The sequence below is a fragment of the Pleurodeles waltl genome, chromosome 6 (assembly GCF_031143425.1).
Source record: "Pleurodeles waltl isolate 20211129_DDA chromosome 6, aPleWal1.hap1.20221129, whole genome shotgun sequence".
Classification (NCBI taxonomy): Eukaryota; Metazoa; Chordata; class Amphibia; order Caudata; family Salamandridae; genus Pleurodeles; species Pleurodeles waltl.
Genome location: NC_090445.1, coordinates 644,751,880 through 644,776,170, shown reverse-complemented (window position 1 = coordinate 644,776,170; position 24,291 = coordinate 644,751,880). Strand labels below are relative to the sequence as shown.

The 24,291-nt window shown below is 45.2% G+C and overlaps 1 protein-coding gene across 3 annotated transcripts in view; it reads left to right on the top strand.

Annotated features, from left to right (window-relative positions):
• Positions 1 to 24,291, top strand: part of DRAM2 (DNA damage regulated autophagy modulator 2) — a 320,140-nt gene that overhangs the window by 196,497 nt on the left and 99,352 nt on the right. For 2 of the 3 annotated variants that reach the window (XM_069238990.1, XM_069238993.1), the window contains exon 5: positions 4,368 to 4,450. The exons of the other annotated variant lie outside the window; for it this stretch is intronic. In XM_069238990.1, coding sequence (XP_069095091.1) covers positions 4,368 to 4,450 — 83 coding nt within the window. The remainder of the gene's footprint in view (positions 1 to 4,367; positions 4,451 to 24,291) is intronic. 3 annotated transcript variants of the gene reach the window in all.

Genomic DNA, 24,291 nt, shown 5'->3' with positions numbered 1-24,291 from the left:
AAGCAAGCCACATCCCAGAGAAGGATTAGGCCGTGACTGCGACAGTCAGGCGACTGGTAGTCCAGTGGTGATTGGACTTCAGCCAGACCTGAGAGAAGTTAGAGGGACGTCGACCACTGTGACCATGACCGTCTCATCACATTTGTGGACCATGGAGTAGCCACATGAAGAACCCCATTGACGGCATCTCATCCACAGCATCCTTGATCATTTTCAGCATTCTTCATTGCTTGCAGCAGGACCTCTTCCATAGAAACCCATAGCAAGGGATACAAGTGCCTGGAACTGCCGAAGACTGCTTCATCTGTGGAGGTAACTGTTTCTGTTGGCCATTCTGGTCCCCCTGACCGTCTTGTCGGAGTTAGTAGCTCAAAGTAACTCCAACTGACCGCAATCCAACTAGCCACAGTTTTGCTTAATTGTGGTTCAGTGAAATGTTTTTGACTTACTATTCCATAAATTCTACATCTCCAGAACTCTCTGGTGGAACCTTTTTAATGTGGTGTAAAGAAATACATACAAATACAGTCTTTGTATGGATTGGTCTCGGATTTCTTAAGTGTCTTGTGTATTTCTTCTTCAATTGTTTTGGTGCTGTTTAAATGCTTTGTACTTGTTCCTTCATGTAAGCCTTGCTGCTGAGAGCAACAGGTAAACAGTGTTGAGCTGGAGGGTTTCACAAACAAATACTATGGGTCTTAAAGAAGTTGGTAAGTGTATTACACAGTGAGTTTGCACAACCACACCATAATACACCCCTTTTCCTCACAGCTTTTATGCATGGAATTTTGGCTGCTTCAATTGTGAGAAGAGAGAGTCAGGGTAACAAGAAACTGACACAGTATTGAAGTGCTTTTGGAGCATAAGTGAGGCCTCCTGATGAATCTTAAACTATACCCCAGCTGTGTCATGCAGTTGATGAGTGGTCTGACCACGGTTAATCCACTCCAATAAAGACACCTGACGCCTTTGTAATGCTTGTGAGAGAATAGCGCTTGGCAAAACCTCACCTCACAAACTTATTGTGCTCTAAATATCATTTATGTAAATATTGTCCAATTGAGTTTAGATTTTTTAAATTACCGCCCATAGGGCGATACTTTTGTGAACAATATTTAGGGCGAGATAATTTTCTATAAGATTCTAGTATCATATCTTTGCACAGTCACTCACAGGAGCTTACCCTAGATGAGAATCTTCATTATAAAAATTAATTTGTCTAATTTTTTCTACCTATCATTTGTTGTGACGAATGAATAACTTTGTGTTTTTAGTCACCCAGATAATTTTGGGAGCGCAGCTAATCCTCTTAAACCAATGCAGATTACCTCGTCTGGCCATGCACAGGTGCAACTCTGCACTGACTTTTGTGTTTATTACAAAAAAATCTATTCATACGATAGTTTCTGCTTGCATAGTTGGTGGGAACTGGGCAGAGCTCTGTGCTTTCCAAACATTTTCTCATGGTGGCCCTAACTCATCAAGGCAATGCCATCTACTGCTGGTTTATCTAGTAAAACAATTACATTCTGCTCGAGTGAGAGTCATACACAAATTAAAACTCATCATTTTATAAATGTATTTAAAGAGATCATTCCTTCTCTTTTATTCAATTCCATGTGCTGACTTACCAATAAAAGTGGAAAACGATGCCAATTTATAGTTACATCCCCTGCTTTCTTTGGATATTTCCTTTAAATTAGACTCAATATTGTTTAGTGATCTCTTAAAATATATTAATAAATGAAAGCTGTGTTGCCTTTTGAAATGATTTACTCAACTCTGGACCATGCTTAGTATTTTCAGCATATTCCATGATCATAACAACTGGCTTTAACATGGCGCCACAATTTAGTGTGATAATTTATATATAACATATGTTACTAATACTCAATCAGATACACTAAATTTATCAAACTCACTCAGGATGATGAAATACTGTGCTGGCCAAGACAGGGTCAAACGTTATATGAGCTTCAAATCAAATCAAATGTCAGTAGAGGGCGTTCTAACTCGCTGGACCATCTGGTTAGCTTTAACATTGATAAAATCATTAATTTTGTCAGTGTTTAAAATGGTCTCAATAAATACATACATTTTTAAATTGCATTCACTTGAACCCATCTTGTAGCGGCCTTTAACATACTTATAAACTCAAGGTAATATATCATTTCTTTTTTTGAGAAATTAAATGAGTTATTTGTTGATGAGTGGGAACTCGAAGGAAAAGTAGTCTTGTTAATCTATAAATTTACATGGCAACAAATAGACCTCTTCCTACATATATATTCACTGAAAAAAACAAAGGTTACAGGGACGTTATAGTTAGATTCTGAATTTACTCGTACATCGTTCACTATATAAAACTGGTACCATCTTAAGAGAAACACTAAGTTTCCTCCTATCGCTTTCGGGGCCTTTGCTGGGTAATTCATTGGTATGCGTGTTTAAGCTGCGTGTGGGACACTTTGAACCATCCAGTCGGATCTACTGCAGATATGGGGACTTGAAGTTAGCTACAAAACCTGGGTGTTTACTATGAGGTGCGCCTTCCAAGCCTGCACCTTACATGCCACTTGAACTGAAGGGACATCAGTCTGAGACTCAGCTGGTCCGTTGAACCCTTTTTTATTACCCTCCTATGTTAACAAAGTATGGAAGCACTGGGGTCGCAGGAAGACAATAGAATCTATTTTGTGCACCGGTGCTTGGTTTCATTCTTAGAGCACCTATTTTCAACCTTTTATACTTGTGTCTGTTGTTAACTGGGGTTTTTTCACAATCACCACAACTTTAGGTGATGGCACTTGGTTGTCTTCGCAAACTCCTGCTCTGTTGGCAAGACTTCTGGCTTGGACTGTCCAATGGAAGAAAAAGATTAGAGCACGGGAACTAAAATTAGATAATTGTTTGGAAGTCTAGCCAGGCATTAAAGGATCTGACTGACCTGGACTATTCTTAGGACATGAATTTAGATCCTGGCAGAGGGGTTACTCCATGACAACAATAACGGATATCCCATCTGCCAAATTCTTGTTTTCCATGGTATTTAGATTTCGGCAGAGAGGATATCCTTCACCGTTGTGACAGAGTAACCCCTCAGCTGAGATCTAAATCAGGCCCTTAGTGTTTTTTCAGTCACATCCCGTAGATGTACACTAAGACTATGACTATAATAAAATAATACTGAGTGAACACTGACCTTAATTTCTTGTGATCACAGCAGCATACCTGGACCAATAAGTATGCCACTACTTAGCTTAATCTGTGACTGCTCAGCCATATTTGCATTGAAGTGTAGTCGATCTAGTGTTAAGTGGTTAACTTTTTCCATACTCCGCATCCGCCCGCCCTACAGTTTACCACTAGTTTCCACATGGACTCTTAGATACGAACATAATTATTGTAGATGAATAGTCTTTTGATAATTTCCAGGACTTGAAGGTTCTATACATACCACTGTCCCCTCAGGCTGCTAGCCTAAGCCATCCAGTCCCTGCAAGGCCTTAGTATATCCAGTGCAATGTGAACAAGCTCCATTGAGCTCAGCGGCTCTGTCAGCCCACTTCTACCATCGTATGATTAGTGTTCTTTCGGTTCATTATCAATACATCCTTGGTCATACAAACAGAAAGAGATGGTCATGTATTTGAGAATGGGGTAAATTGGTGGAAATCCAGGAAAAGTTCTACCCTCTTATGAAACAGAAGGAAAATTCAAGGCTGTTCATATTCTCGACTGGTGTCTTTGGGTTTTTCACTCAAATTACTGATCACTGACTTCTAGAGCCATCCGTTATGAAGACGGGTATAAGAGCACTGTATACATACAGCCAATCATTCTTCATGCCTGGAGAGACGCAGAATTTGAACTGAGGAATTTTTAGTTCTGTATTGCAGATGTAGAATAGTATTGGCTACAAGCAAACTTATAAAAAGGAGAGAAAGAAGGCAAGCAGAATATAATTCAACTGTAATGTGATAATATACAAAGTATGTACCTTTGTATCTGTGGCATCCACGTTACGGAAACACCCCTTACAAGGCTTTAGATAGTCATGACTAAAGGTGATAATAAATTAGAACAATGAGGACTGAGCTCATCAAAGGTGTTCCGAACTCTGGGTCAATGCTCTTTTGTATACACAAAATCTATGATTTTCTGCAAACTGTTTTCCCCCAGGATACCTGAGTTTTTAAACACTTAACGAATTCCCTTTACTTTTGCACACCATTGCCCGGACCGTATCATATCAAAAAGAAAGGATTCATTGATGATATACAGCTAAATACCAGAATTATTTTTCAGTAATCTCGCAATTTAACAGCATCTAATATTTCAAATTTCCTTAACTCGGTTTGTTACAGTGTTTATATCCTCAGTTATTTTGTATGCCGACTTGTACGGAGTTGACCTGGCAAAGAAACTGCACTGGGATATTCATGAAAAGGTAAGCTGTTTGGTAAAGTGACCGGACAACTGGCAAAAGCTTGATTATCTTCTGTAAATTACATACATTTGCAGTAATAAGCGTTCACTTCATGCTCAGTGGTGTATTTAGGCAACATAGCCTCTTTTGAACTGCCTACAGGTGCGTTTGCACACTGAACTTTTACCTCAGTGTACCAGTTTTGACCATTGTGCCCAGGTGTTATTGTTTAATTTTTATTTAGCAGCTGTCCTGATATCGAGCACTGGGTAAAATATGTCACAAAGGGCAGATCTGGTATTAGCATGGCCGACATCCTCTTCCGAACATATTTTATATTTCTTCTCGAGTTTTGAGCTATAACCAGTCGAAACACAGGCCCATATTTATACCTTTTTTGTGCCGCATTTGCGTCATTTTTTGACGCAAACTTGCAAAATATAATTATAATTTGAAAGTTTTTGCCGCTTTTGCGTTAAAAAAACGGCAAATGCGGCGCAATAAAAGTATAAATATGGGTTAAGTGTCTGACTGGTAACCTGAACAACCTATATTTCTTTCTTCACATTTACCAGCAAATGTGTCATGAAGGGCACGCGCTCTATCATCCTGCATGGAAAATTGTTTCTTAAATTATGCCCTGCTAGGTTGCCAATAAAGCCTCAAATTGACTGATAAAATAGGAATAGTAATAGTAGGTAAGGCGACAAGATGATGAAGGTTTAAATTAAATACTTAGAAAATAAGCAAAACATTCCAACATATCAAAACATACCATGAGCAAAATATGCAACAAAATGCCTGTTTCTCAGCTGCGTTAAAAATTGTATGTTTTTTTTATCATTGTTCGCTTTTTACCAAATCCAAATACAGTTGCATAATTGAATATCTCTTAAAAAAGGACCTTTGAAGTTGGCACTTCTTCAAGTGATCTGCTTTTCAGTCTGGAATGCAGCATGTGCAAACCATTCACAGTAAAGAAGCAAACATCTTTCCAAAGTTCAGTGTGTGTTACTTTTTTGTGGTTTGTTGGTTAGCGGGTATTATGCAGGCAAAGGTGAAACGTAAATTATGCTGCCATAACTTGCATAATTTAGGGAATTTCACATTGCGCTTGTTATGCAAAGTTCCTTATTTTATGCCAAGAACAAATTATGACGTAATTCTGTACCATTTACATTAAAATGTTATCACAAGTTTGTGGGAATAACGCATAATTCCAGAACAAAAGCCGCTGTTTTTTTGTTATAAATTTTAAACCTGAAATGCTTCCTTGCAGATTCATTTTTTGCTAAAATGTAGAGCTAAATAATGAATCTGTTTTTACGTAATTCACGGAATTTTGTGCAATATCCCTGAACGTTTGTTTAATTACACAAAAGCAACATATGTCAATTTTACACACACCTAGCCTTGGGGGTTATTGCAAGTGAAAACAGACACGAATATCAACATTGCAGGGATCTGTATATCCCCAAAGAGAAATCCCTGTGGTATTCACAGTTTAAGTGTTGCAAATAGACAATTACCATGCAAATCAGTGTTTGCATACCTGCTTTGCCTGATTCTTATAACTTTCCCCTATGCACACTTTGCCAGGTTTTTCCTGGAAAAATGTTTGCAGGGAACGAACTCAAGACTGTGGTCTTCTTGCACAACTTTTCATCCTGATTTGGAAAATCAGGATTTCCAGGACAGCCCTAATAGGTGACATAACTTTAGAAGGCCAAATTCAGAAAGGTTTCTTCTGCCATAAACGCATGATTACGACAAGAATTAACCCCATGCATGCCCGCCCAGCGTTATGATTAGCTGGGGTGCCGTGGCTGGGTGCTCCAACGCACACTGGGAGCCAGGGCTTGCTTTCTCCAACCCAGCAACACAGTGGCGGGTTGGAAAGAGCCCTTGTGCGCATGTGTGTTTTGACTTCCCTCAGTGCTCATCACCGCCATGGCCCCGCCCCTTTAAAATTAAAAAGATAATTTTTATTTTGAAAGGTTTGCAGCTCCTGCTGCTGGCAGGGGGAAAGGGGGTGACGCTCCTCCGCCATAGCGGAGGAGCTGTCCCCGGTAAGTTTGTCAACACCCCCAAACCTACATTTGTGGCAATTCACAAATTCCACTTAGACCATGTCCCAATCCAATACTGGTTAGAAATTTTCTCGCCCAAATTGGAGGCATAACTCTGCTCCAGTAAGGAAAGGAATTACATCACAGCTGGATTTAGGGGGTTGTACGGGAAGGGCCTGCTCCATGGGAAAACTTTTCCCAGTGGATAAAAACAAATTTGAAAAAACATGCATTTCCATAGCAGACTCACACACTGGGGAACAATAGGAGCCTGTGGGAAATGGGTGAAGACTTACGACTTTCCCAGTAGTACTCCTGGAAAGCTCTGCGTGGTGCAGCTTTCCAGGCGTACTACTGGGGATATTTGGGAATTAAAAAAAACAGAAACCTGCAAAAGATACACTCAGGCATAGAAGTAAATCTGTGCATGTATTTCTGCATTTTTTTTTTTTAGTAATCGGGCCCTATGTTCATGAGAGGCATGTAATTTAAAAATCCTAAAATGTTGGTAACATTGAAAGTGAAAGAGTGAGAGCGCCAGTGGAAATAGTGGTAAGCGTAATGTAGCCTGTTTTCTTCACTTCGGTTGTTGAGAGATAAAATCTGTCAAATGTTTCTATTTAATCTTGATTTAATCACATCTCCTATTCTCACATAGCTGAGCTCAAAATTTATTGGTATCTCCATTTTCGAAAATGTTATGTAGTGCATATTAAGGCCTTTCATATATATTTCTTTCGACATCCCTCTCAAAAATAATGTGGCAGGTTTTTTTCTCTCTTGCTTCAAATCACCTTAGTTCACACACTCTTGCCCCGTCTTCTGTTGCTTTTACTTTAACAGAAGCTATTATGTGAGCAGCACCCCTTTTGTGTATTTATCCATCAACCACAGCTGTAACTCCACAACTTGCTCTCTGCCTGCTTTTTATGGAGTGATGTACTTGTTTGCCTTAGCAACTGTTCAAATCCCTCCCCACTGCACTTTTACTGCTGGCAGTTAGGGTGACATCTCCTACCACACACACACACACACACACATGCAATAAGCACAATGCTCAGCCTTTATCTGTAATGTTATCAAACAGGTGATAACTTAGACCTGGGTAACATATGACAGTTGAATATTGCATCTAAGACAAGAACACCTTACAAGCCAGGTTATAAATGTCTCGTTCAGTTGTGAGTAGGGTGACTACCTGGCATGGAGGCAAATTTAGGACAGGACTGTAAAAAATTCAGGACAAACGGTCAACATTCAGGACAAAAATTTAGGCCCCAGGGAGGAGGGCCATACCTCACTGGTTTATCAATGCATGTATTTGCTATTTTTTGATATTGCACTATTTGTTCACTGTGCTAGGTAGGAGATTGCCTCTAGGTATGCTACATTTAGATGGCACATTATATCCTTGTTGTAGGAAGTTTTCCCTGTACATACTATTTCAAAGTAAGAAACAGTGTGCACAGGGTCCAAGGATTCCCCTTAGAGGTAAGATAGTGGCAAAAATAGATCATTCTAATGCTCTATTTTGTGGTAGTGTGGTCGAGCAGTAGGCTTATCAGAGGGTAGTGTTAAGTATTTGTTGTACACACACAGGCAATAAATGAGGAACACACACTCAAAGACTTACTCCAGGCCAATAGGTTTTTATATAGAAAAAAATATTTTCTTAGTTTATTTTAAGAACCACAGGTTCAAGATTTTCAAGTAATACTTCAAATGAAAGGTATTTCACTCAGGTATTCTAGGAACGTTTAATAATCGCAATAGCATGTACAGTTTTGACAAAAATGGCAATAAGCTATTTTAAAAGTGGACACTGCAAAAATCAACAGTTCCTGGGGGAGGTAAGTAATTGTTAAGTTCACAGGTAAGTAAAACACTTACAGGGTTCAAAGTTGGGTCCAAGGTAGCCCACCGTTGGGGGTTCAAGGCAACCCCAAAGTTACCACACCAGCAGCTCAGGGCCGGTCAGGTGCAGAGGTCAAAGAGGTGCCCAAAACACATAGGCTTCAATGGAGAACAGGGGTGCCCGGTTCCAGTCTGCCAGCAGGTAAGTACCTGCGTCCTCGGAGGGCAGACCAGGGGGGTTTTGTAGGGCACTGGGGGGGGGAGGCACAAACAGGCACAGAAAGTACACCCTCAGTGGCACAGGGGCGGCCGGGTGCAGAGTGCAAACAGGCGTCAGGTTTTGTATTGAAAGCAATGGGGAGACCCGGGGGTCTCTTCAATGATGCAGGCAGGCACAGGGGGGGGGTCCTCGGGGTAGCCACCACCTGAGCTAGGCAGAGGGTCACCTGGGGGTCGCTCCTGCACTGGAGTTCGGTTCCTTCCGGTCCTGGGGACTGAGGGTGCAGTGTTGATTCCAGGCGTCGGGTCCCTTGTTACAGGCTGTCGCGGTCAGGGGGAGCCTCTGGATTTCCTCTGCAGGCGTCGCTGTACGGGCTCAGGGGGATCAACTCTGGCTATTCACGGGCTCGCAGTCACCGGGGAGTCCTCCCTGTAGTGTTGGTTTTCCGCAGGTCGAGCCGAGGGCGTCGGGTGCAGAGTAGAAAGTCTCATACTTCCGGCGGGAAACGTGAAGTCCTTGAAGTTGTTTCTTTGTTACAAGAAAGTTGCAGATGGTTGAACAGTGCCGCTGTTCACTGGAGTTTCTTGGTCCTTGTGTGCAGGGCAGTCCTCTGAGGCTTCAGAGGTTGCTGGTCCCTGTTGGATGCGTCGCTGTTGCAGTTTTCTTCGAATTTGGGAGACAGGCCGGTAGGGCTGGGGCCAAAGCAGTTGTCGTCTCTGTCTTCACTGCAGGGCTTCAGGTCAGCAGTCCTTCTTCTTATTTAGGTTGCAGGAATCCAGTTTCCTAGGTTCTGGGGAGCTCCTAAATACTGAATTTAGGGGTGTGTTTAGGTCTGGGAGGGCAGTAGCCAATGGCTACTGTCCTTGAGGGTGGCTACACCCTCTTTGTGCCTCCTCCCTGTGGGGAGGGGGGCACATCCCCAATCCTATTGGGGGAATCCTCCATCCACAAGATGGAGGATTTCTAAAAGTAAGAGTCACCTCAGCTCAGGACACCTTAGGGGCTGTCCTGACGGGGGGGGGGGGATTCCTCTTTGTTTTTCTCATTATCTCCTCCAGCCTTGCCGCCAAAAGTGGGGGCAGTGGCCGGAGGGGGGGGGGCATCTCCACTAGCTGGGATGCCCTGGGGTGCTGTAACAAAAGGGGTGAGCCTTTGACGCTCACCGCCAGGTGTTACAGTTCCTGCAGGGGGAGGTGAGAAGCACCTCCACCCAGTACAGGCTTTGTTCCTGGCCACAGAGTGACAAAGGCACTCTCCCCATGTGGCCAGCAACATGTCTGGTGTGTGGCAGGCTGGCAAAAACTAGTCAGCCTACACTGGAAGTCGTGTATGTTTTCAGGGGGCATCTCTAAGATGCCCTCTGGGTATATTTTACAGTAAATTGTACATTGGCATCAGTGTGCATTTATTGTGCTGAGAAGTTTGATACCAAACTTCCCAGTTTTCAGTGTAGCCATTATGGAACTGTGAAGTTCGTGTTTGACAAACTCCCAGACCATATACTCTTATGGCTACCCTGCACTTACAATGTCTAAGGTTTTGCTTAGACACTGTAGGGGCACAGTGCTCATGCACCTATGCCCTCACCTGTGGTATAGTGGACCCTGATAATATAATATAATACACTGTTCCAAAACTAGTCGGAGGGAAAGAGAAGGAGTCCTAATAATCAGGAGCAAAAGTCCTCACACACCACATTTGGTGTCATGCTTCATCATTGGACAGCTCCTCGTCAGGCCGGCGCTGCAATGCCTGACGACCCATATTTGGTTCCGCGGCATCATCGATAACAAAAAGATCTCCGGCAAAGAGCCCCCCCTCGGGGGGTGCCCGTCAGGCATTGCAGCGCCGGCCTGACGAGGAGCTGTCCAGTGATGAAGCATGACACCAAATGTGGTGTGTGAGGACTTTTGCTCCTGATTATTAGGACTCCTTCTCTTTCCCTCCTACTAGGTTTGGAACAGTGTATTATATTATATTATCAGGTTGTCTGGAGGGTGTACACTGGACCATTACAGGGAGTGCAGAATTATTAGGCAAGTTGTATTTTTGAGGATTAATTTTATTATTGAACAACAACCATGTTCTCAATGAACCCAAAAAACTCATTAATATCAAAGCTGAATATTTTTGGAAGTAGTTTTTAGTTTGTTTTTAGTTTTAGCTATGTTAGGGGGATATCTGTGTGCGCAGGTGACTATTACTGTGCATAATTATTAGGCAACTTAACAAAAAAAAAAATATATACCCATTTCAATCATTTATTATTACCAGTGAAACCAATATAACATCTCAACATTCACAAATATACATTTCTGACATTCAAAAACAAAACAAAAACAAATCAGTGACCAATATAGCCACCTTTCTTTGCAAGGACACTCAAAAGCCTGCCATCCATGGATTCTGTCAGTGTTTTGATCTGTTCACCATCAACATTGCGTGCAGCAGCAACCACAGCCTCCCAGACACTGTTCAGAGAGGTGTACTGTTTTCCCTCCTTGTAAATCTCACATTTGATGATGGACCACAGGTTCTCAATGGGGTTCAGATCAGGTGAACAAGGAGGCCATGTCATTAGATTTCCTTCTTTTATACCCTTTCTTGCCAGCCACGCTGTGGAGTACTTGGACGCGTGTGATGGAGCATTGTCCTGCATGAAAATCATGTTTTTCTTGAAGGATGCAGACTTCTTCCTGTACCACTGCTTGAAGAAGGTGTCTTCCAGGAACTGGCAGTAGGACTGGGAGTTGAGCTTGACTCCATCCTCAACCCGAAAAGGCCCCACAAGCTCATCTTTGATGACACCAGCCCAAACCAGTACTCCACCTCCACCTTGCTGGCGTCTGAGTCGGACTGGAGCTCTCTGCCCATTACCAATCCAGCCACAGGCCCATCCATCTGGCCCATCAAGACTCACTCTCATTTCATCAGTCCATAAAACCTTAGAAAAATCAGTCTTGAGATATTTCTTGGCCCAGTCTTGACGTTTCAGCTTGTGTGTCTTGTTCAGTGGTGGTCGTCTTTCAGCCTTTCTTACCTTGGCCATGTCTCTGAGTATTGCACACCTTGTGCTTTTGGGCACTCCAGTGATGTTGCAGCTCTGAAATATGGCCAAACTGGTGGCAAGTGGCATCGTGGCAGCTGCACGCTTGACTTTTCTCAGTTCATGGGCAGTTATTTTGCGCCTTGGTTTTTCCACACGCTTCTTGCGACCCTGTTGACTATTTTGAATGAAACGCTTGATTGTTCGATGATCACGCTTCAGAAGCTTTGCAATTTTAAGAGTGCTGCATCCCTCTGCAAGATATCTCACTATTTTTGACTTTTCTGAGCCTGTCAAGTCCTTCTTTTGACCCATTTTGCCAAAGGAAAGGAAGTTGCCTAATAATTATGCACACCTGATATAGGGTGTTGATGTCATTAGACCACACCCCTTCTCATTACAGAGATGCACATCACCTAATATGCTTAATTGGTAGTAGGCTTTCGAGCCTATACAGCTTGGAGTAAGACAACATGCATAAAGAGGATGATGTGGTCAAAATACTAATTTGCCTAATAATTCTGCACTCCCTGTAAATCCTCCGATCCCTTCTCTTTATTTGTAGTATAGTGCACCCTGCCTTAGGGCTGTAAGGCCTGCTAGAGGGGTGACTTACCTATGCCACAGGCAGTGTGAGGTTGGCATGGCACTCTGAGGGGAGTGCCATGTCGACTTAGTCATTTTCTCCCCACCAGCACACACAAGCTGTGAAGCAGTGTGCATGTGCTGAGTGAGGGGTCCCCAGGGTGTCATAAGACATGCTGCAGCCCTTAGAGACCTTCCCTGGCATCAGGGCCCCCAGTTACAAGGGATTTACCTGAGTGCTAGGGTTGTGCCAATTGTGGAGACAAAGGTACAGTTTAGGGAAAGAACACTGGTGCTGGGGCCTGGTTAGCAGGGTCCCAGCACACTTTTAGATCATAACTTAGCATCAGCAAAGGCAAAAAGTCAGGGGGTAACCATGCCAAGGAGGCATTTCCTTACACTTGTTAATAGTAAATTGATGCCCTTGAGCACAGTGTCAATGGCATCACTCATACCCAAATATACCCAATCCTTCTTAGGGAGAGCATCAGCAACATTTTGATTTTGTTTCTAAACATTTCATTACCCATATCAATCTGTTTAGGAAACATTAAGGTAAGTGGCTTTTTCAGCTTCCCCTAGAATAGACAAGTTGGACAAACCCATGTGGCTTGCCTGACCCTCCTCTAGATGTCAATCCCCCCAAAAAATAAAGAGGCAGATCAGATGATGTGGGTGACATTTCTCACACCAAATGTCAGGCTGTGAGCTACCCACAACTTGTCTGTAGTCTCCGAGCACAGAAAAGGTCAAGCTACTACATTAAAGTGTGGGTGAGGAACTCTGTATCTCAGAACTGGGAACCCAACTACCAAACAGAGAAATAAAAACCTGGATGCAGTCAGGATCAGATGGGACATCCGCAGCAAGTGATTCAAAAGATTATAGCTAAGCACCGGACAAATGAGAAAGAGAAGAACAAGATGAAATAGTACCTAAAATCAGACAGGCCCTTCATGAGTACTGGAAAGTATTTTGTACCTGGAGAGTAGTCTCGGCAGAGAGGCCATATGCAGAAGAGGCACTGTCAAGTGGTTAAATAAGCAGCACCCTTCCACCCTTACAAACCCTGCTGGTGTAATGGTCCTTTGGTAGTTCTGTGGAGGGTGGGTAGGGGCTGTGCACCCTTGGAATGTTGGGCCCTGGGCAGTTGCTCACTCTACCCATGTCTTAAAATGGTTCTGTAGTTAAGCCTAGCCTGAACCAGTGGTCTGTCTCATTCCTAAGTGCCAAAGAACATAGAGAACTTTCAAAATATTTTGGATGCAAATTACAAAACCAAAAAAAATGTAAGAACAGGAAAAAGACTTTAAAATGTAGAAAAGTGTTTCTTTACCACATGGAAGTGTTTCAGTTTAGTATATCAGATCACAACATTGCATTGCCATTTATTTGATTTGGAAGTTTCTAAACATTTAATAACCCTCCCTCCTGACAGAGCCATGAGCAAACAAAGCGCACAAATTGTCAGGTGCCCCTTATGGCATGAACAATATTGTTTTTGTGGATGAGGCCCTTAAAACATATACAAGTGAGGTTTTTACGCCGGATCCATCTTGAACTAAATTACTTGAATGTGCTCTCAAATGTCATTCTCTAGACACATGAAGTAACTTGATTTGACTTAAATCACACAGTTTAGTTATGCAGATGATCTAGGATTTGATCCCAGGTTTCCTGGTCACACGTGGTGCAATTTAGCAACTGAGTAGATTATTTTCTTTTTCTCAATGCCCTTTAGTATCAGAGGACAATGTCTTTGTGTCAGATGAATAGTACACTGTGTTAAGTGAATACAGATCACAAGTTAATGTGGCAAAATGTCTAAAAAAAGGTATACAACATATGCTAATATCACTGGCTTTCTCAGTGGTCGAAGGACATTAACACAAGTATGGATGTTGTGATCCTGAGTGCAGTGGGGATGGGGTCAGTGAGTGTGGTGGCAGAATCAAAAGGAAGGCTAAAAAGGACAAAATATTCTGTGACTGTTGTTTGATCTTTCACCATCAGGTAACTGCATATTAAATAATGCACACTTTAAATGGAAAATACATACAAGTTAAATCAGTGGGGTAATATACTATTCCATGCTATAAAACTTCCATTGGTTAATGTGATCAGCGCAGATGTATGTGTGTGCAACCACAAGCCCATAGAAAATAATTCTGTTTTGTTCAGCAGGGAATAGTGCTTGTGTATTTTTAGTCCTGGACGGGCGTTGCCTGTCACAGAAAGCACTGAGAATGTGTAAGTCATTATTTTAAATTTGAATTATACGCAATATAAGATAGGCTGTCACGAAATGTGGACATAAGTTTAGATTAAAGACTAAAAAGTGTTTTCAAAGTGTTGATTTTAGTAATATGCTAATTGTACATAGAGGAAATAGATTTACAATTGTCAATTAAAAACATACATTCCACAGCTCAGCTTGGAACACCCTTGCAATTCCTCTCAAAAAGAATAAATTATTGTCTTCAGGAAACTTAAAGTGTCTCCATCAATTGACGCCACCTCTATCAGCTCCCAGTCAGCCTTTACATTTACAAATTAACCAACTGCACTGATCTACATTTCTTTTGAGTCAGCCAGCACCCTGACAAGAAGGCTTGTTTTTTTGTTTTTGTGTCTGTCCCTCCCTCGGAATCACAGTACAGGGGACCTTCCACTTTATCCAAGACTTTTAGGCCCCTAATTATAGGTTTTGTGGCCCAGGGCAATGCAGCAAATGACCTTGCTCCGCTGACCTGCTTCACATGGAAAGGGGAGGAATGCAGAGCCCTTTTGGCAGCCTAGCACCATCGGAGGTGCCTATGCCTGTGCTGCATACAGGATTGGAGGGAGACATTCCTACACAACAATGATGGGTCCACTCATTACAGAACCACTGTCCCAGTAATAAATGAAAATCTACTTCTCCCTGTTACCACTTACTCTTCTCTGTTTCGGGCCCTTGGCATGGATCTTTCTTTGAGGTGACTGTTAAGTATTAATAATTTGCAACAAATATTTATAAACTTCAAATGTAATCATAGTATTTATTCTCAAAAGGCAGTAAAGAGAGTTTTATAGATTTTTAAAGTCTTTATTATAAGAATCAATTAGTAATAAATCTTTAATAATCAAAAAAGTCATACAGAAACACGCATGAAGTGTGTCTTGAATCTGTCCCTATTCTGCTCATCTCTGGTTGACAGACTGAAAGTACATTTATAGAAGCAAACTGTCATGATTAGTTCAGTCTGGGAACATTTCACAAATAGGTTAAAAAGTATTCTCTTCCCTACTTTAACATAATTTCCCACGTCTATCAGCTTTAAGTGCTTACTGCTATCATTCTACTCTGTAACACTTTATTGTGTTATCTCTGTTTCAGTATAACGCTAACATCTACTCTATAGTGGAATGAATAACTATCTTGTACTCATGCAACCTAAGAACCAGCCAGCTTACGTAGTGAAGGTAGTAGTCGATATTGGCGTCACTGGGGGTCTTGGAACATCAGCTTTGGGGTCTCTGCTCTCACACTCTCGTAGTATCTATATCAGTGGTAACAATTATTAACATTTGTAAACGTTTTCTTGAAAGATTGCAGATTCATACAGTGTTTAGTTTTTTTTAAATGGAAGAGTTGGATACATGTGTCTCCTTTTCCACATGCTTTCTTTATTCTGTAAGAACAATATTGCATACATGAGTATAATTTCTGATTCCCTTTCCCATCCCTTCATAATGTTAGGTCATTTATACAGAACATTTTTTATTTTCTATGCACGAGTGCATTCCAAGGTAGGTGTCACGTAGGTTCTCATTATCCTAATGAGGCTACTGGATTTGGGTGGCAGAATCACCTGAATTGAGTACAATTCCACACCATGTGATGCTTGTCAGCCTAATCTGGGTTTTCCGGCTAACTAGCAGCGCCTCATCTCTGCCCAAGAGCAGGGATGAATGTAGCAACCAGACACATCACAGGAAAGACTCCTCAGGGGAATCATAGTCGATCAGATCTTATCCCTTTCTCTCAGTTATATTAGTCTCACACAGACAAAGACAAACAGAGGCAGAACATAGTTCGATAAGGGTTTACAGAAGAAACTGCATCTTAGATAAGATGGCATGTATTGCAATAACTAGGATGATAAAACAGACTAAAAGCAACATTGTGATGAGGAGTGTGAAACACAAAAACAGTCCCACCATACTTTCACTAGGAGTGATATATATCTTTCCTACCTAAGCTATGTTAGAGCACAATGTGATAAGCCCTAATCTGCCCTTCAGGTTTGCCCCCTGGGAAGACATCATCCTACACCTGAGCAAGGAAGCCTGTTGTCTAAAGAGACACCATCCCCATTTAAGCCAGGGATTCAGCAGTCTAAGAGTGCAGCTTTAGCTAAGATGTTCAGCAATTAGCATGCTGTTGTGGTCATCTGTCTGGAATCTCCCTCTGACGTGTATGGGACAAAGAAGTATTTTTATAATAAAACAGTTGATATTCTAAGAAAAGGTCCCCACGTAAGAATGTGTATGTTTCTGTGAATGTTGGAGACACAGCGTACCACTTTTGCCGGCAACCCTATCTGACTGCAGCCTTGAGGAAAGCACAGAGTGCAATGGTAAGAATGTGATGCTTTCCTAGGGGAAGGAACAAATAGATAGAGAAAATAAAACAACACCACAAATGTGGCTAATGCTAGAAAAATAAAGCAATGCCGACTAAAATGTAACTTGGCTAAGGTGCACAACGGCGGGTCTAGTAAGCTAAAATAAGTGTCTTAAATATGGCTAAAATAGCTATACAGCACCCTCCCGTTGCTGGTTCAAAGGTGGTTCGAAACTTTAAAATTAATAAAAGCTACTAAGATCTATTTATAAAAACATAGAAACATAAATGTCAATAATGAAAAGTTAAAAGACAATTGAGCAGGAATTGAAAGGGGGTAATTTAAAACATCAGTAGTGGCACCAATATAACCGAATTCCGAAGTCAATGCCATTTTTAAAATCTCCAATTATATCTGGGACAATTAAAGCCAGGAAATGTTCCACTTTGGCAGGTGGTAAAATATCCAAATTGTTGCCAGGGGAAACTGTAGAGCACTCATGTTCCAAAGCCTGAGTTCCAGCTGAGGCAGCAGCATTCTTTGTTGTGCCCAATGTCGAGTTAAGAGCTGCATTGTCCACAAGGGCAACTCATAGACAGCTTCCCGTAGCAAACGCACCCTCAACGCGCATGTCTGGTAATGAGCCCTCAGCGAGAACATCAAGTGATTAGCGTCCAATGAAAGTAGGCGCCGCATAGAAAGACAGACTTTTAGTGCACATTCAAACAGGCCCCAAAGGCATCAAAACACGGGCTGCACACAATCCAAATCCGTTCGGAATGACAGAGACCAGTCACACTCCAGTTGTTCCAAGAGTGGTGCTCCACATGCTGCATCATGCGTTCACAACACAGTTGCGCTGGTGGAAGCACTTTCAGTCCTCCTTGTTGTGAAGGGACAGCCATTGCACAGAAAAAATAGTAACAGCATGATGCCACCTATTACAGCCAAAGTAATCGAAAATCCCCCGAAAACACTCAAAAATACTGAGTGTATGGCTGAAGATATTAATCCAAATATAGAGGAGAAGGTGTGAATGAAACCAGAACCAACAGCCTGAAAGAAATGTGTGATTCCAGTAGTATTGGACACATTAAGGCCCTCATTACAACCCTGGCGGTTGTTGTTAAAGCAGCGGTAATACCGCCAACAGGCCGGTCGTAAAAAAAAATGAAGCACGACCACAGTGGAAACCGGCAACACAGACAGCCACTTTAACACTCTGACTGCCACAGCAGTAGCAACAAACACAGCGGCGGTAACCGCCAACACACAGGCGTAAGACAATGTACCGCCCACCCCATTACAACCCGCCCATCCACCAGCTTTTCCAGGGCAGTACCAACGCCATCAAAAGCACGGCAGAAACAGTACTTGGAAGGGAACCCACTCACCTCTCAACACTCAACGAAGAACCAGGATGCCATGGAACCCGAGCTGCACGTCCTGCTCATGCTGGTCTACCTTCTCATACCTTAGGAGTACCAACGGCAGCGAGGACGACGACGGTGAGTACAGCACCTAGTAGACAGGGGAGGGGGGAGGAAAAAGAGAGTGACACACACACGCAACACGCAACATCCCCACACCCACCCTCACCCCCAACACCATACACACAAACACATGCAACTACATTACATATACACCACGTAACCCCCTGGAATAACGCAAGGACAAAAGGAATTGAGTCAAATTAGTGTAATATTAGAATTCCAGAGAAATACGTTCAGAAATAAATAAACAGTATGTACTATATATACAATATATACAAAATGAGGGACAATGCCCACACAAAAAAGGCCAAGCCCATACTTGACTCCTGCCTGAAAATGGAGAGAACACTGCAGGGGCATCAGGTCGAAAACACACAGGTGCCTCAGGGGGACGGAAGATGGTACTACACCACTGCTCCTGGAGGAGGGTGCCTTTCTCCACTGGTTCTGGAGGGGGCTTTGTGCCCAGTCTGTTTCATCCTGCTGAGGATAGGGTGAGTGGATATCTTTCTCCACTGGTTCTGGAGGGGGCTTTGTGCCCAGTGATGCAGCAATTTGGGGGTGGAAGGTCATAGTCCCTCACCTGGGTGTCAGAGCCACGAGATTTGCAGTGGTCAGGATGCATGATAGTCCATGGAGGCAGGGCTACAGTCCATCTGCCGGCAGCCACTGCTGCACAGTGGTGGTAGTGCCGGTGCTGGTGGGGGTGCTGCCAGTGGTGGGGGGAGACTCCAGCCCTTCTCCTGCAGCCTCGGACGGCTGCCCACTGGGGCTGCTGCCAGTGGTGCTACTGTCAGCGGTGCGGGTGGCGGTACTAGCGGCTGTGTAGGTGGCGGCGCTGGCTGCGGTGGAGGTGCCGGTGCTGCCAGTGGTGGGAGGAGGCTCCTGCCCTTCCCCTGCAGCCTCGGACGGCTGCCCACTGGGGCTGCTGCTGCTGACAGTAGTGGTGCTTGCGGCAGTGCAGGTGGAGGTGCAGGTGGCAGTGCTTGCTGCGGTGCAGGTGGCGGTGCTGGTCACGGTGCAGGTGGCGGTGCTGGCTGTTGTGCTGGTAGCCACCAGGCCTTCACCTGCAGGCTCAGACGGCTGAAGTGCCTTTGCTGGTGTTTTCTGCACATTCCTGCCCTTGGCAGATGGTGGTGTCACCTTGGGTCTGGCAGCTGGAGTCTTTGACGTGGTCTTGCTGGGTGGTTGTGCCTCCTTCCCCTTACTGGATGCTGTCCCCTTCTTCACCTTGCCAGGTGGCGGATTGGTCTTTGCCTTGGCAGGGGTTGGTGGCACAATGGCTGGCCTGATGGGTGCCCCCTTTGAGCCTATGACAGCTGCAGGTACCACAGTGGATGTGGACTTGGTGGCTGAGGTGCTGGGCTGGGATCTGGACACCCTGGCCCGAGGGGAAGGATAGGGGGGAAGGGGTAGGGAACAGGTCAGTGTTGGCTAGGAAAAGCTTCTTAGGGACATTGGGGCGGGAAGAGGGTGAAGTTTTGGGAGTGGAGGGAGAGGGAGTGGTTGTAGGAGGTGTCCGTCTGCTGTGTTTGGGTGCAGGTGCATGAGCTGGATGCTGTTGTGAGGTGGATGGCTGTTGGGTAGGTGTGTGCTTGGGTTTGTGTACTTTGGGAGGAGGGGTCACAGACACAGTGGGTGAGGACACAGGGGACGTATGCATGGATGTGGGGTGGTGACTGCCAGTGAGTGGTGTGTAGTGATGGGTGGCTGGTGATGGAGGTAGTGGATGAGGATGTAGAGCATGCAGATGTGAGTAGAGGCGCTACTTTGAGGGAGGTGGATGACGAGGAGGAGGGGGGCACAGTGGAGGCAGTGGATGTTGGTGTGTCTGCATGGGGATGATGCTTGTGTGAGTGCCTGTGAGATGAAGTGTGGTGCTTGTGTTTGCCTGAGCCACTTTTGTGTGTTGATTCTGGTGAATGCTGGGCTGAAGTGGGCTTGGGATAGGTTGGGGTTGAGGGGATTGGGACTGGGTAGAGGAAGTTGGAGGGGGAGGCTAGAGACAGGGGCAATGGCTGCCATCAGTGCAGAGGCCAGAGCCTGAAATGCTCGCTGTTGGGCCGCCACGCCAGACTGAATGCCCTACAGGTATGCATTTGTTTATTGCAAATGGCTTTCAACACCCTGGATGGCATTCAGTATGGTTGACTACCCAGCAGTGTGGGATCTCAGGAGGTCAATAGCCTCCTCACTGAGGGGAGCAGGGCTGACTGGGGCAGGGCCTGAGGTGCCTGGGGCAAAGGACATGCCCACCCTCCTGGGTGAGCGGGCACGGGAAACACGCTGAGGGGCTGCTGGGAGGGCGGTGCTGGTGGGGGGGGGGTGGCTGTACCTGTTGTTGGGGTGGGCACAGAGGTGTCTGCCACCGCCAGGGAGCATCCACTGGAGGAGGAGTCGCTGTCTGTAGTGTCCCCTCCTGTCTCAATTGTGGTGCTCCCCTCGCCCTCCGTCCCACTGGTGCCCACACTCTTGGTGGATTTGGCCTCCAGGCCCATGTGGGATGCAGCTCCCTCCGTGGCCGGTGCCTCTGCTCTTCCGCCAGATGATGCTAATGCACACAAGGACAGGGTGACAAAACAAAAAGGGGGAGGAGAGACAGAGGATACACTTGGTCAATGCCAGCAACACCACTACTGTTAGCGTACACAACACACAGAAAGCTGCCCTATGCACTAGGCCATGCACTACCAGTTACAATGCTTGTCACCAGCCCATGTGGGACATGGCATAACACCGTCAGCTGCACACCTGAAACCCACAGGACCCTGCCCAGTAATAGATGCCCACTAACACCATTGGGTTTGGAGTGCTTCAGAGCCTGCCCAACAAGGGACCTACACTGCCATGTTCGCCATGGCCTAGGGACACCCACAGTCCACATCCTACACCCACGTAAAACCTTAACGCGTGCCAAATCATGAATCTGAATTTGTACTCACCCCCTTGTGGCTGCTGTGATGCCCTCAAGCGTCCATCCAACTCCAGATAGGCCACGGCCAGGATGCGGAACATCAGGGGGGTCAGGGTATGACGGGCACCCCTTCCTCGTTGGGAAGCCAGCCCCAGTTAGGCCTTCGCCGTCTTCCTTGCCCAGTTGTGCAGGTCCTCCCAACGTTTGCGGCAGTGGGTGCTCCGCCTGTCAAAGACCCCCAGGGTCCGCTCCTTCTTGACGATGGCACGCCAAATACCCTTTTTTTGATGGGTGCTGACCTGCATGAAAAATACATCAGAAAAGGGATTAGTAATACCATCCGGACCGTCACACTCATGGCCCACCATATCCTTCCCATCCACTAATCCACATACATTGACCACCACACATGCCCAGGACCCCTCAAACCCAACCCTACACGGGTCTTACACACACGCAGTTCATACATTCATGGCCCACGCATCATGCTCACAGTGTACTCGCCTGTTTGTCTGGAGGACCATAGAGTAAAGTGTACTGGGGTAGGACCCCATCCACAAGTCTCTCCAACTCCTCCGCATTGAAGGCAGGGGCCCGTTCCCCAGACACATGAGCCATTTTCCTTCCCAGACACAGGTCACAGCAGCACTTGCAGTGTAGGTCCTCTCCTGTTGATGGTCAGGTAGCAAGTGAGTGAACAGATAGAAAATGGCAGTCACGTCCGCGGTGGTGCGTACCGTCACCGCCGGCATACATCGCCATTGGCTCCTGGAACCCATAAGGCCCAATGATGACCAATGCGAAGTTGCGTGGCGGTCATCGACTGCCTACCGCAACAGCGCACAGCGCCAGTGGACTTACCTCATTTCCACTTGTCCCTCCTCACAGGTCAGGCAGCCACCATTCCAGGGGGGCACAAGTGATGGCACCTAACTGCGTCACAGCAGACATTAGCACATCAACTGACTCTTGGATTCACATACTGGTTCTGTAAATGAAGATATGCATAATTATTTCAGTAGATGTGTGATTATGACCGTCTGCTCACAGTTTTCCTCCCTAGGCTTTGACCGCTGAGGATGAATATGAGATGGAGACATCCTCCAGTGTACAGACCCCTGGTGGACCTTGCGACAATGGAGGACAGACACAATATACTAACATACAGACCTGATTGGGCCACAATCCAAGAACTGTGTGCCCAGTTAGAGCCAGACCTGATGTTAGCTATCCGCCGGCCCACAGGTATCCCCCCCTCTAGTGCAGGTACTGTCAGTGCTCCATTTCCTGGCAAGTGGTTCCTTCCAAACAACAGTGGCCATGGCATCAGGGATGTCTGAGCCAATGTTCTCCAACTTGTTGACCAGAGTGTTGTCAGCCCTGCTTAAACACATGCGCAGCTACATTGTATTCCCACAGGTGGAGGATTTGGCCACAGTGAAAGCTGACGTTTATGCCCTGGGACATATCCCCAAGATCATTGGTGCCACTGATGGTACACATGTAGCATTTGCCCCCCTCCACCCCACCCACCCTGGAGAAATGAACAGGTGTTCAAGAATAGAAAAAGCTATCACTCTATGAATTTGCAGATGTTGTGTTTGCCTGATCAGTACATCTCCTGTGTCAATGCCAAGTATCCTGGCTCTGTGCATGATGCCTTTATCTTGAGGAATAGCAGCATCCCATATGTGATGGCTCAACTCCAGAGGCACCGGGTGTGGCTGATAGGTGAGCCCAAGGTCCCCACACAGTATATGTTGGTGTCTGGGTATGGGGTTGTCCCTAAGGGTTAGTGTGTGTCTAACAGTTGCCCCTCTATGTTTTCAGGTGACTCTGGTTACCCCAACCTCTCATGGCTACTGACCCCAGTGAGGAATACCAGGACAAGGGCGGAGGAATGTTACAATGAGGCACATGGGCGAACAAGGAGGATAATTGAGTGAACATTCGGCCTCCTGAAGGCCAAGTCCCGGTGCCTCCTTCTGACAGGTGGATCCCTATACTCCTCACCCAAGAAGGTGTGCCAGATCATCGTTGCATGTTGCGTGTTGCACAACCTGGCCTTGAGATGCCAGGTGCCTTTTCTGCTGGAGTATGAGCCTGGAGATGATCTTGTGGCAGAAGTAGAGCCTGTCGACAGTGAGGAAGAGGAGGCAGAGGAAAAAGATGTGGACAACAGAAGTAATATCATACAGCAGTACTTCCATTGACACACAGGTAAGACACAGTATCTTCACTTTACTTTTCAGTTTTCTGTTGGACATTGTACATGGCAGCCCTTATTTTCCTATGTCTATGGCCACTTACCCTACCCTTTGGCATCTCTATTTTCAGATCTCTGTGCCCCACTCTGGCTCCTGGTATGTTTACTGCTGCCCACTAATGGTCATACCAATGTATTAATTACTGTGCATTTGAATTGAAATGTTTTCAGAATGTTGTACTAATACATATTTCAATCAATTGACAGACTCCAGATTTGTATTTGTTCCAACGGTGTTTATTTAAGTGCTAATAAGTAGAGGGGGGTGTGCAATGGGCTGGGGTGATGGTGGAGAAATGTCCAGTTAGAGTCCAGTCTCTTGGTATTACAGGTGCATTGTTCAATGGGGCATAGGAAGGGGAGTAATGGCAGTTCAAGGGGGACAGGGTGACAGAGTGGGACACAAGGGTGGCAATCAGGAGAGCCTTATTTCCTGGTGGGGTCTTGGCAATGTTCTCTGGCTTCTGCCTGGATCGCAGGGGCCGTTTGCAGGGTGGTTCTCTTCCTGCAGGGGGTGGGGAGCTGGTGGCCTGTTGGTCCGGTGGCGGGCCTCCTGTCCACTAGCGCCGGCGGAGGTGGAGGTCTGTTCATTGGTGTAGCTAGTGTCAGGGGCCCGTTGGTGTGCCACTGCCTCCCTCATGGTGTTGGCCATGTCAGCCAGCACCCCTGCAATGGTGACCAGGATGATGTAGATGTGTTTGAGGTCCTCCCTGATACCCAGGTACTGTCCCTCCTGCAGCCGCTGGGTCTCCTGCAACTTGGCCAGTATCTAGCCCATCGTCTCCTGGGAATGGTGGTATGCTCC